The sequence below is a fragment of the Papaver somniferum genome, chromosome 11 (genome assembly GCF_003573695.1).
Source record: "Papaver somniferum cultivar HN1 chromosome 11, ASM357369v1, whole genome shotgun sequence".
Taxonomy (NCBI): domain Eukaryota; kingdom Viridiplantae; phylum Streptophyta; class Magnoliopsida; order Ranunculales; family Papaveraceae; genus Papaver; species Papaver somniferum.
In genome coordinates this window covers 112,104,820-112,118,894 of record NC_039368.1, presented here as the reverse complement: position 1 = coordinate 112,118,894, position 14,075 = coordinate 112,104,820, and the positions used below count along the sequence as shown (strand labels likewise).

The 14,075-nt window shown below is 37.4% G+C and overlaps 1 protein-coding gene across 1 annotated transcript; it reads right to left on the bottom strand.

Moving 5' to 3' along the window:
* Nucleotides 1–10,351: 10,351 nt before the first annotated feature.
* LOC113322630 (probable aquaporin PIP1-2) lies at nt 10,352–11,954 on the bottom strand. The gene is made up of 4 exons (XM_026570759.1): nt 11,524–11,954; nt 11,127–11,422; nt 10,893–11,033; nt 10,352–10,798 (listed from the first exon to the last, which is right to left on the bottom strand). The coding sequence occupies exons 1-4, from the start codon at nt 11,855–11,857 to the stop codon at nt 10,697–10,699; spliced, it is 873 nt and encodes a 290-aa protein (XP_026426544.1). The 5' UTR covers nt 11,858–11,954; the 3' UTR covers nt 10,352–10,696.
* Between the last annotated feature and the right edge of the window lie 2,121 nt (nt 11,955–14,075).

Sequence of the window (14,075 nt, the reverse complement as noted above, 5' to 3'; positions counted from 1 at the left end):
GATGAGCAGTCTTTTGAATTATAAGATGACCAGTTGGTTGCCAAGCATTTTTAAGGGCAAACAGCATTTTACCAATCTTCAAACCTCTGGATCATCTCTAGCTTTGATCTCTTTAAACAGTTTAACAATAACTCTAGTAAATCGACCCTTATTAATAAGGTTGGCGGAATCTCTAAGGAAAATAGCATAATACCTAAAAGAATATGACAAAGGTTGAACTTGATCTTCAATTATTTCATTAAGGTGAGCTAAGTAATTCTCAGTTCGGATGTCTACCACTTTCCCAGAGAGAATGGGAGTGAAAAGAAGGGGATTTTTGTGAATTGTGCACACTAAGCTTCTAATGCAGTGGATATTTTTCTGCTGAAAGTATTTTGTAAAGTTGTGAATCAGAAAATAGAAAGTATTGTTCTTATAGGTGATTTCATTGCATGCAAATAGTGAGATATCCTTTCTGATAATTGATGCCAAGTGTAGGGAAAGACGAGGGGTGTGCAGAGAGTAATAGCAATAGATCTTATTGCATGTAAATAGTGAGGTAACAACTCTGAAGTTCAATGACAAGTGCAAGTATGCATGGGAATAAATCAGAGAATGATTGTGTTTAACAGTGTTGTGTTTTGAGAAGTTTTTATGCCATTTGTATGGAAATCATAACATTTTCCTTACAACAAGGAAATCCTAAAATTATTTTATTACTCCTGACTGCAGCAAAGAGAAAGTAAATACTGAGATTTTCTTCCACCTGTTGATTAGAGTCGATATTACCTAGATTAAGAGAAGCACTGTGCCAGAAAGTAGATGCAAGCTTGATGCAATCTTCTGTTTTGTACGTCATCACCAAATCCAAACATGAACAGGAAGAGTTGGTGTCTCTTTCCTGAAAAGAGAAAAAAAAAGACATAATTTTTTAGGATTTATTTTTTCTTATTATTATTTTTTTTTGTATATAGCTTTTATTTATTTTTTTTAGAATTTGTAAATAGGATTTATTTTTCATAATTTTTGTAATTTTTGGACTTTTTATTTGGACTTTATTCTGGACTTTGGACAATTTATTTTAATTTTAAACCCTACGGAAGGGTATCCTTAAATACAAACTGTTTGCGGGGAAGGACGACGATTACGATATCGTCTCGGCCCCTCGGGTTCGTACATGACATAGGAGTCGTGGCCCGAGTCGACTTCAACGGTTCATCCCCCGTCTGGTACGGGAGGTAAGTCCATCGAAACACTCGCGAATCTCCTGTAAGCGAGTTACTGTATTCCTTAAGGTGATTCATTGATTGAGGACGAATTTGGACTGTTTTTAATTTCCTAGTAAAAGGCAAGGCCTGGCCAAATCAAGATAAGGACTCGGATTTCATCACCGTTTCCTTCTTGCCCGCCTTAGGAAAACGAAACCAAACGCGAACCTAAGCCTAAAATTTTGAATAGAACGAGACCTATAGGGTAACGAGCTTAATAGGACAGTCATTCGAAAAATATTGGTTACTCTTTTTAGCATACTTCGAAGTTCAGGATGGTTTCTGTGAGTTGAATGCGTGACTGCGCCGCCTTGAATATCGGTGAGGCCTTGGGTGTCAAAGCTCCACTGAGCTTCCCTCGCCTCTATTCAACTCACTTTGACTCGTACTAATTCCAGAGAATTTGCTCAGATTGTAACGAATTCCTTTTCGAAGGATTAGAAGCTGGTCTAGTGACAATCTAAGTGGAGCCATCATGCTTTTTGTTTGCTAGAAATTTAGGTTTGTTTTGGTCGAGTCAGCCTTGTTTGTGATTGTGTAGAATTCCCTTACAATTAAGAATGTCGAATTGGTATGATAGAAGCCAATACAATGAGTATCGACCTGAATTTGAATATGGACATCATCATTTTTATGACCATGGTGGGAATAGTAGTTGGGAATGCCAACCTTTTCAAGGTTATGGTTCATACCATGGTGAGTCCAATTACTATACACACATGCATCAGTCTTACGAGCAAGAAGATTATAGTACTAATTCTTCGTCTCTAGAGGATACAATCAAACTATTGAAAATTAGTCTTTTTTATGATCCTTCTGATAATTCCTCTTTACTAGAGTCAACACGTAAGTTAGCTGAGTCGACGCGTAAGTTAGCTGATATGAATAGTATAATTATAGACGAAAGAACTACAATAATGAGTGAACCTTCTTTAGAAGACCACCTCAAGCGGATAGCTGAGACGAACGAAAAAATTGCTCGAAATTACTTGAATTGCCAATATAGTGTATCCAATAATACCCTTGAGAATGAAGATAGTTATTTACATAATCAAGATAACAAGGTTAGAATTGGTAGCACTACTTGTTTTGATGAGGTTCGATCTTTTTCATGTTATAATGATGATTATGATGAGGATAGTATTGATGAAGAACATGAAATATGTAGGAATAGTGATCAGGAAGCTAGTAATCCAATTGAGCTTTATAATGATTATATTATTTATAGTTCAAATCCAAATAATTATTATGATTATTCACCTATTCAAAAGGACGAGTATTTGATTAGGGATTCCACCGTTTTAGACGATGTAGTTTTTCCTGTTGATTACGAAGCCGATAGTGGTTTAGAGGAACCGTTTTATCTTGAGACTCCTGTTTTCGAGTCGAACGATTTAGAAACTGTAATCGATGATGGTTTTGAGGAACGGTTTTATCATGAGAATACTGTTTTAGAGTCGTACGATTTAGAAACAATAGTCTTAGATGAACTCGTAGAGATTAATGAGGATGAACCTGACTTAGAAGAATCAATTGCCCATTTTCAAGAATCTGATGACCTAGAAATTAGGGAGATTGTGACTAGTCGAACTAGAGACACTGAAAACTCTAAGTTTGGGGGTGATTATCAGTCTCCGGGTTCTTTAACTCTTAGAAAGTTCCCTCGTGTAGGACTTGACATTTGTGCCTCAACCATCTTACAAGATTATCTTCGTACACTTTTACCTGAACCTAATGATGTCCAGAGAGAAGCTCAGTTGTTAGAAACCCATCCTCTGGTTGATGTGGTTAACCCAGGCTATGATACCCAGATTGACTTTGTTTTCCCCCCAAATAGTTTTCTTCCAACTGTGGGAACGTTTCAAATGAGTCGAATATTAAGTTCTGAAACTAAACCTAAGTACTTTAGGTTAATAGAATCGACACATTTTCCGAAGAATGACCACTACTCTCACTGTGGTCAACTTTGTAAGTCATACCTAATTGACTTAGAGGATCCTAAATTATTTAGGTTATTTTGTGATTCCAGGTTCTTATCTGAGTTTTTCCAGACTCTAGGACCTAATAATTTGGATCCTACCTATGAGGAAATGCATCCGAGGAAAATAGTCTATTTGGACCCCTTCATAGAACCTGAAACTGAACCGCAATTAGCGATAGTTATCCAGAAACTAGGTAAGGGCATGCTAGTCTTGTACATTTTCTTGGTTCACTGCAGTTTCCTTTTCAGCTCTTTTTGGTTTTAAAGACCCACAGTTATTTCGAATGTTACTTTATGGTTCGAGTTGACTAATCCTTTCCTAAGTATGGCTGAAGACTTTAAACTTAGCACTTCTTGGGAGGTAACCCAATCTCATGCAACACGGTAATATCTTTCCTTAACTCTTTCGCTTCAAATGGTAACAGTTTCTCCTTGTTCATGCTTTTAGTTTCATCTTTAGAACATTGAGGACAATGTTAGATTTAAGTTTGGGGGTATGGGATAAACTTCTTAGTTGCAGTATGAATAAATAAACTCCAGAGATTAGAAATTTATGCCTATTGAGGATTGCACTAACTAATCTAAGTGGATGGAAGCATGTTGGTTGTAGGAGTTGAGGAACCAATCTGATTAGGTGGAAACATCTAGAAGAGTTTATTCATAAAAGCACAGAGCTCAGGTGTTAGAAATAACATGATAGTTTCACCATATCTCGTTGAGTCCTTTTCACTTCTGTTTTTATTTTTCTTTTTAAATATTTTTCTAAGTGATTTGGTGGGGCTCACGATTCAAGTTGTTACCAATGCTAGGGTGAATTAGAGTGATTGAGATACCTTGAAAAAAAAAAGTTGAAAAAGAAAAAGAGAAAAAAAAAGAGATGAAAAAAAAAAATGGTAGTTACCAAAAAGTTGAAAAAAAAAATGAGACCAGACCATTTGACCAAAAGGAATAAATTCAATAAAGTCGACACTGGTACCCTTGTATATGCCATTTGTGTTGACCTAGAGTTAGGTTATCGACCACTGGTACCCTTGTATATGCCATTTGTGTTGACCAAGAGTTAGGTTATCGATCACTGGTACCCTTATATATGCCAGTGTGTTGATATTAGTCAGACTAGTATCTCATGCGACCCTTTTTTTTCCTGCATTGTTCCTTCCTTCTAGTAAGTCTCTCACCCTCATTCTTCATAAACTGGTATCTATATATTTAGCTCCAAGTGCGCGGAAGCCTCAAATGGAAACTGCAAAGCAGTCTTTCAGTGGACGCGTAAAACAACAACACTGAACTGACTTTATCTCTTAAAACAAGATGTCAATTGTAAATTTGTAACTGGAATCAGCTGTGTACAATGAATAAAAGACCCAAACTGAGAATCCAGTTAAAACACTAAGCTGACATGGTGGTAAAAAAATTGTTTGAAGAATTTCTTAGCAGTAGCCACTGGATGATTACTATAGAGCCTAGTTAGCAATTCGGGATTCGGCAAACGTACGGAACGGCAAACGTACGAGTATTATACGGTTTTGTAAAATCCAGATTCGGTCCAAAATTCGGTCAACGGGACGTGATTCGTTAGTAATTCGGAACGGCATACGTACGTGTATAATTCGATTTATAAATGTGAGTTCGGCTCTGAAAATTCGGTATCTATATATAACAAATAATTTGTATTTATAAGGTCATAGACCAATTTTTATGCATATGTGTGAGTTATTTAAAGAAAAAATAAATTTAATATGATGATATTAATAATATATACAACATTAGTTATCCAAGAGGACGTCGTATGGTGGTTTAGATGCTTGGTTAGTGAGTTTGAGATTTCTCTCACCTTCACCTTCAAATCTCTTCAGTCGTTTTTGTTTCATAAAAATTACAACACTTTTAATATTCGGTCGTGTATGCTCGGGAGGCAGTAAAGCCCAAAAAGTGGAGTCTTTAAAAAGTAAAAGCTAAAGAATTTATGGCGAATTAAGCGGACGTATCATTCGGGATACGTAAAATTCGTGAACGGTTCGCGAATAATCCGGGAATGCCACATAATACGCGACTTGGGTTCGGAGTTGCAAACGTACGTGAATAAGACGGTAAAATTCGTGATACGGAAAAATTCGCGAATGATTCGCGAATCATTCGCGAACTTACTAACTAGGCTATAGAGTACAGAGAAAGAAAAAAATAAGTGCTGAAGAATGACAAGAAAGGGTTCATCACTGTGCATCTCTATTTATAATATGGGAGCGTCGAAAAAATAGGCAATTTCCGAATAGAGCAACAACTACAACAAGTTTCCTAAACCAAGTCTACAACCAAAACTCAAAGATGGAACTGCCCTTAAGACAAGGTGAGCCAGCCCCAACCGCCTAGTGTTTGATAAAGGAAAAACTGAGAATACGCCCCAAAATCCAGTGTAATTTTGGGATATATCGGGAGATTCCAGTTTACGCAATAACAGTTTCGGTCCATGTAAGTTAGAAAGTGAATCTATCACCAATTGACTAGTCAAAATACCGGGATATGAGATCTCGTGAGGTGGTCGAGATTACTAGTTTAACCTTAAACCAAGAAGCTAAAATCACTCTTTCTTCCCGACACCACCATCTCTTTATCAACAGTTATTCTTCTTGAATGCTTACCCCATCTCCACTCCCATCATTGCCACTTCCATCACTGTCAGTGGGTTTTAGGTATCGTTTAATTTAGATACGAATTTGGGTTTTCAAAATTATGGTCTCTGTTTGCGAATGATTTTCATCAAAAACACTAGGTGTGCTCTTATGATTCTGGTGAAATAGGATTATGATTGTGGTATGAATCTCAATCCATTAGGATAGGTTCATTTAGGCGGAGGCCTTCAGACAGATATGGGAAACGCCGTTCACTTAGTAAACATCAAAACCATCTATGTTTTTCTATATCCATCTTCTTGATCTATCCATGTGATTAGTTTTGACTCCGAATATGATGTCCATAGTGCAACTATCTGAGTAGAGCTCTGTCACTTTATATGAATTTTAGTATGCTTGAGTGCAAACTCGTGTACAACAATTGGAATTTCGCATCAGGGTACTTCTTCCTGTAGTCAATAAGTATGCCAACCAAGGAGATTCTTTAGTGCCTTCCAAGGTTCGTTGTAGATAGCTAGGGTCTGGAGTACTAAGGTTTTGTGGGTATATCTCTAGTAAGCCCTCCCGAGACTATAACTCGGCCACTAGGGACACCTAGGGGTTTAAAGGCTTATTGCATACGCTAAATGCAATCGACGATGCCTGCGACAGTGAGTTAGGATTTTTTTTTGTAGTTTTGATTTGCTCGGGACTAGCAAATAATAAGTTTGGGGGTATTTGATAGACGCATTTATGTGTCTATTATATCTCAATTGTATATAGTGTTAGTGCTCGATTCTATACTTATTTGGTTATTTTATTTATTTGTAGGTGTTTTTAGAAGAATAAGGTTTTGCGGCGAAATTGGCTGAAAATGCGGCGTTTGGACATCCGTTGATAGAGTACCGGAAGCACCTCAGAAATACCCCGGAGGAACCCCGAAAAGTGCGGAAAATGTCCCAGAAAACTCACTATACGGACCCTCGATTTTGGATAAGGGGTAACCTAATTACTAAGGGGTGGCCCATTTCCAGGCAGCTTCTAAAGGGACACCGGGCATCTCTTCTTCACATTTCAAACTCAAGATTTTGGCGGGAAAGGACTTTGCAGCGGAACTGATATTAGGGTTCGATTTTATGGACGAATTAGAAGTAGATTCAATTGCTGGATTTGTTACGAATGGGCTATAATTAACTAAACAGGCCTGGTGAGGTTGCTGGACGGTATCAAATTTGGCTAGGAGCCGAGTTTGGAAGTAAACATGACGTTGAGTTATTATCGGCTTTTCTGGAGAAAATAATCAAGGAAGTTACGTGTGAAAGTGCAGTCAATATTCTCCTAATATTCGTACACGTCAATATGGAAAGTTAAGAGTAACTCAGCGCGTAAGGAAGAGAAAAAATAGCAGATATTCGTGACCTGTAGTTGAAGAGAAGACCGAGACTTGAGGGAAAGGAAAATGGGAGATAAACTCAGATTTAATTGAGTTATTTGGACCCTGTTGTGTATATAAAGGCTGGTGGGAAGTGAGAGAAAAGTTTATCAAGAGTTTGGGGAAGGTTTGGGACGCAGAGGAGCGAAGAAGAAGGATTAACAGCAATTCCCACCTGCTGCTGCTGCTGCCATTGGAGGACCTTGAAGAACACGAAGAACAGACTGCACAGAGCAGTCTTATTTTCTGCAGCGTCAACAGCAGCAGCGGAGTGTCGTTACTTTACTGCAGTTTCCTGGTATCGTTCTTCTCTGGACGCTTATAGAGGGTCGTAGTTTCACTGTTTTATATTTTTCACTCTTTTAATCATATTTTGAGCATCAAGTATGTATTTTGAGAACATGATTATTATGAGTAGCTAAATCCCAATACTGGGATGATGGAGGAAGCTGTTTTTCAGCCATGTGGTTATTTAAATAATTCTTAATTCACTTTTTGCACCGATTTTAATTGATTTATGATTTCAATTAATTACTTGTGATTTTGTTTGATGGAACATGCTTAATCCTAGGGATTCTTGATGTGCCATGCTTATAATATACAAGTAATATTTTATGGAATCTAATTTGGCAAAGATAGAGTTAATATTTGTTTTATTTTGAGTTATAATTGCCTAGGATTATTTTCTGAGCCACTTGAATATGAAACACATTGGAATCCTGAGTCCTGGTTCCTCTTGATCTTGTGACATATTTTCTGTATATATCTTTATTTTTAAATCTTTACAAGTCCGAGCAACGAACTCTTATTTACCGCACGAAAAATACTCTAACAAGGCTATTGTCGTCATATGAACCTAGGGATTCCTTCCTTGTTCTGCTAAAATTTCCACCGCCCTGAGGAAAGTAGGTACCATGTACTGTAGCTTTTCCCCAATTCTCGTTTCCGAATCACTGACCTGAGATGGCCTCCACCGAGCATTTGCTCCAACAATTCCATGCCTGTAAAACAAGGAGGATAAAAAACAACATATCACCGTAACGAAAATTAAGATTTTCATGATTCTTTGGTAAATTTGTAAAAAATAGAATCGGGAAAAAAGACCTAGAATTAAACCAGGAACGAAAGTAAAACTAAAATTAAGAAAGAAAGTAGAAAAGGAAAGATTAAGCAGTGATGAAAAGAACCCTAAATTTAAACTCAGAGTAGCTAAACCCTAGAGTTGAGAAACGAAGAAAATCAAAGAACGGACAAATTCAAATCTAAAGATTGAAAAAGGATTTTAATCAAGGGGTTTCTGAAACAATTTCACAAAAAAAAATCAATTTACTAAAGGCATGAGCAAATAGAGATGGGTAGAAAATATTTGCAGGGATTGAATTAGATTTTCATGGGAAAGTGAGGACGATTTGAGGACTGATTTGACTCAGTTTTATCACCGATTTACAGAGTCTCTCTTTCCTCTCTCCAAGTCTCAGTACAAACCCAAATTTTCTCCTTCAAGATGTTATTAAGGAATAGGGAATATTAAAATAGACGCTTTCAAATGGTCTAAAGGTCTAGATTGCTTTAAGGTAATTAATACTGCAAATGTAAATGTGGGATGGACACTTTTCTTCTTAAACCCACACTAAGTTAGTATGCCTGTAAGTTTTGGAGGGAGGGTTTTGTTCCTTCTCTTTTGGGTTTCATTTTGTTTTTTCTTTTTTTTTTTTCTTTGGCCTCTTTGCCTTATTTGCCGAGCACAGACAAAAAAATACAGTTTTTTTGGGACCATGATTTTTTGTGGGGAACAATGAATTTTTTATGGATAAGACATTAGAAGTAAACGTAGATCATCTCTTATCCAAATATCTATATTAATACCAAAATTACCCATTTCAATTAAGTTAGTGTAATAATTAGTTGTATCATCAGGTTAACATAATTAATGATTAGTGCAAGATTAAATCAAACCAAAATTAAAGCAAAAAAAATTAAACCAAACTAAATGATTTGTGCAAGATTAAATCAAAATTAAATTAAAAAATTGAACAAAGGTTCGGTTGGGAAATATTTTTTGCGACGTAACCGAACATTAGTACGGTTGGAAAATGTTTTTCAAAGCAACTAACCGAATTATTAGGTTCGCTTGGGAAATGTTTTTGCAATTAACCGAACTATTAGGGTTCGGTTGGGAATATTTTTTGCTACTAACCGAACTACTATGGTTTGGTTGGGAAATGTTTTTTGCGACATAACCGAACTAAGTTTCGGTTGTGATTTTTTTTTTCGCGAAATTTCCATATTTTTCTTCATGTTCATCATTTCTATTGGGTTTGGTTAGTTCGACAAAGTTTTTCACATAATTCCTAACCGAACTTCTCTCTGCAACTTCCATTTTCAACTCATTTTAATGGTTAATATTCGTTTTTCAATGGAACGAGGAACGTTAAGGAAAGAAAAAAGAAGAAGAGAATAATTTTTTTTTCTCAAAATTAAAAATTTTCGATTCCCCTTATTTTTGTTTTTGATTTTGATTTTGGTTAATAAATTCATTTAGATTATATATATATATGATTAGATTTATATAATTATTAGGTTAGTTTGAATTTAAATTAAAGTAAAGGATAAATGTGTATTTACCTAACTTTAAAACACCCCTTATAATATAAGTATAAAAAGGTTGGCTTAATAAGGTTGGTTAAAAAAAAAAGACCAGCTGGGCTGACGCCTGTATTTGTTCACCGAATTTGTGTGCGTTGGTTTAACGTTCAAAAATCTCGGTCTGTTGGAAAGTTTTGATCCAGAAATGCTAAATTCAGAGGCGGGGTATTTTCGGTATGCTCTTCTCAGTGTTTCTGTGGCTGGCGTGGGCGTGGGGTAGGATATCCTATCCGGAGCAATTATTAAATCGTGCATATGTTGTCATTATGCTTAGCTACTTTCTATCAACCCACAGTGAATTCCATCTCACAAACTAAGGATAAGAAAGAAGAGAAAAAATCAGAATTATTGAAGAGAGAGGGAGAGATGTAAAAAGGACCACAACATGATAAATCTTATTCAAAGCACATGCGTAGCTAGTAATAATAGATAGAGATGGACAACAGCTTCTTCACTTATTTGGGGTTCATGAGGAAGCCTGGTCTGATTCCTGAATAGCCCCTCATCTGTACATTTGCTTTTGACAATCAGGAGAGGAGATATTTCACTTTCTAAATAACTTAAATTCAAAGCAAAGGAACTGATTATCTCTACCAACACCACTAGTACTAGCACTATTTGTGGACTTTTAGACTTGATGATCGAGTGGAGAGAAGAAGAACAAACCACTTCATTCTTGCACACACACACACACGTGACAATTACATACTTACAACAACTTAAAAAGAAAAAACAAAGCAGAAATGGAGATCACAAAGAGACTGATTCATTCATTCGTAAATCAACATTTGTTTGATGATTTGAATGGAATAGCTCTGATGACAATCACATGGTACATAGCTGCAAGAGCTGCTCCAATGAATGGTCCAACCCAGAAGATCCACTGCATCACCAAAAATCCAGATCAATATTCCATCACTCAAAACAAAAATAGAATTAAAAGATGAGAATTTAATTGATTTAGAGAGAGTAATTACGTGGTCATCCCAAGCGTGGCCTCTGTTGTAGATGATGGCTGCACCCAAACTCCTTGCTGGGTTGATACCAGTTCCGGTGATGGGGATGGTTGCAAGATGCACCAAGAACACTGCGAACCCGATTGGAAGTGGTGCCAAGATCTGTTTTTTCATAAACCGATAATCAATTCATTGTAATTTTAAAAATCAAACCAACAAAAATAAAGTTTTGGGGATTTTATAAAGTCTACTTACAGGGACATGGGAGTCTCTGGCGTTACGTTTGGCATCAGTAGCGGAGAAAACGGTGTAAACAAGAACAAAAGTACCAACAATTTCAGCACCAAGACCATCTCCCTTGGTGTAACCAGGAGCTACAAAGTTGGCACCACCGTTCAGCATCTGGTATTTACTTGGTTGGAAACCTTTGACAACACCGGCACCACAGATGGCACCAAGACACTGCATGATCATGTAGAACACTGCTCTTGTCACTGACAATTTTCTTGCCAATAACAAACCGAATGTCACTGCAGGGTTAATATGTCCTCCTGTAACACAGAAATTAAGCCAAAAAAATGAGTTCAATTGATAAAAAGAAGAAAAACAGAGTAAAAATTGTTGGGAGGTGAAGGGGAAAAAGATGAAGTACCTGAGATACCGGCGGTACAGTAGACAAGGGCAAAGATCATACCACCAAAAGCCCAAGCAATACCTTGAATACCAACAGACTGGCACTTGTTTTTGGCACCAGCGACACCCATAACAGTCAAGACGGAGATGTATAGGAACAGAAAAGTAGCTATGAATTCAGCAATACCAGCTCTGTAGAAAGACCATGAACCTAATTCTCCTGGTTCAAAGAAAGGAGCTGGTGGTGGCTCTCTGTAATCTTTGTCTTCAGTCATCTGTGCTGCTGTTCCGATTGGTTGCCTCTCTGAGAACTTGTTTGCCCCCAACCTCACATCTTCTTCTTTTCCTTCCATTTTTTTCTTCTTCTGCTAGCTGCTTTTCTCCTTCTCACTCTTCAAGTCTGTATCTCTATTACGTTTTGTTTTTTGCTTTTCTTGCTTTGGGATATGGGGGAGTGTTGGATTTTATAGTCAAGGTTTTGGAGTGGTGGGTCCTGTTAATTCACTGTTCTTCCGTTTTGTATGATTGAGATGGGATTAGTACACTCTCTTTCTTCGATGTCATTAGCAACGGGTGGCACCGCCCAATCACGACGTTAGTTTTCTGACCTATCATTTGTTAATTACTGCCCTTGAAAAAGGATTAGCATGAGAATGAATTAAGATGAAAATTTCATCAATAATTAATGTCACGAAAGAATGATACACACCAATGTTTGGAATTCCAACTTTTCTAACCAGGTTTTGGATAAGCCATCGAGTAACTCTGTTAGGGCGACTGCAGTGTTGCGACTAAAACCAAAGAGTAAAATCAGCGATTAAAATTTTAATTTAATCCGTGGTGTGACATAGTGGATGGCGAGTATATTTAATCGGGCGGAATTATAATCAATGTTTCGTTGTGGAGCGGAGGTATAAAGTGCGTCCCATTTAGACGTTGATAAAGATTACGTTTGGTGTGGGGCGTTGGTAAAATTTACGCCCAATATAGGACGTAATTAAAGTTTACGCCGGACGAATGGGCGCTTGTATATATCAACGCACCATGGGGCGTGCGTAAAGTCACCGCCTGAAGCCAGGCGGATGTATAATCAACGCCCCATATCCGCCCGTAGCCAGACGGTTATATAATTTTGGCCAACGTTCTTCTGTGTAGAGAGCTGGTGTTGGCTGATGCTCTCACGAGGGAGCATATAGCTTGACAGGGAGATGAGTGGAACAAAAATAAACCAAGGTAGTTTATGTTTTGCTCAAATTTAGTAATTACATTGAATGTTAAAGGGCCGAAAAGGCTTTTTTATGTTTTTGGTTGTAGTGGTGTCTCGAACATTGATGGTGGATTCTACCAAAGCGCGTTGATCTCTCTAAATCTAAAGAGCCAGATATTTGGAATGGAATCAAGTTTGGAACTGGTAACTTTGTTTACCTTGTCTTCTGTCATTTTGGTAGCCATGTTTTCCATTTTCTTCAACGTTCCATTTTCTCCAACGTTCAAATTTCTCATGCGTAAGCTTTACGACCGCCTGATTTCAGGCGTTTACTTTATCTCCGCTTGACGCCAGGCTTATCTTTATCACCGCCTGTTGCGGGACATATACTATATGAACGCCTGATGCTGGGCAGTAATTTTATTACCGCCTGTTGTCGAGCGTAAACTTTACCTCCGTTTGAATGTGGCGGTTGGTATATCAACGCCTGATTCCAAGCGGACATCTCAGAAAATGCTCCATCGGGCGTACATTTTATCAGCGCGTCGTTGGAGCGTAGTTTATATGCTCGCCTATTCGTGGGACGAACTCTATACAAACGCTTCATGTCGTGTGGAGATTATATAACCGCCTGTTGAGAAACAAAGATTATATCAACGCTCGATTATATTTGGGTTTAGTCCTGATCCCTGACCAAATGTACTCTGGAATATAATCGATGGTCTGGATTTAGTCGATACTCCGTTCCACTGTGTACTGTGGATGCTCTAAGTTATAGAAATACAAAATGTTTTTTTTGGAGTAAAATCTTTTGATTTTCGGGTAGGAAAATCTAAAACCGAGAAAGATGCGGAGCTCTAAATTTAGGAATTTTGGGTATTACAACATCTCTAATACCAGGGGTGGGGGTCTTAAAAATACATGACACATAGGATTTAAGGCATTTTATACCAACTTTTCATCTCCAAAACTAGGGTGGAGGTCATAAAGGAAGATGACATGTCCATGTGGGGACCAAGTGGGGTAAAGAAGAAAGTCTTATTTAGACCTTCTTCATAACCCTGAGTCTTAAGTTCACATCATCTTTTGTCCTAAATTTAGACAACAAATGTTGTATTTTTTGACGGTCAGAAAAACGTCACTAATATCTTTTTGGGACGGATGTGGGCCTCTTGGGACACTTTTTAGCCGTCCCAAGAAACCTTTTGTTTTGTAGTGTTTGGAGGACGAATATCAAAAAAAGTGAAGAATATAAACTCTCTTTGTGTGAAATTTTCTTCCGCAAACTATTAAACGTGTTAGACTTGATTTAAGTTTTGCTTCAAACGTGTGCTTGATCCACAACTTCGATATTGGGCTTATCC

Excerpts from the sequence above, each read along its gene's own strand:
- LOC113322630 (XM_026570759.1), bottom strand. The coding sequence starts at position 11,857 with ATGGAAGGAAAAGAAGAAGATGTGAGGTTGGGGGCAAACAAGTTCTCA. Across the intron at positions 11,423-11,523 it reads CTGTACCGCCGGTATCTCAG|GAGGACATATTAACCCTGCA; the intron begins GTACTTCATCTT and ends TCTGTGTTACAG. Across the intron at positions 11,034-11,126 it reads CCAGAGACTCCCATGTCCCT|ATCTTGGCACCACTTCCAAT; the intron begins GTAAGTAGACTT and ends ATGAAAAAACAG.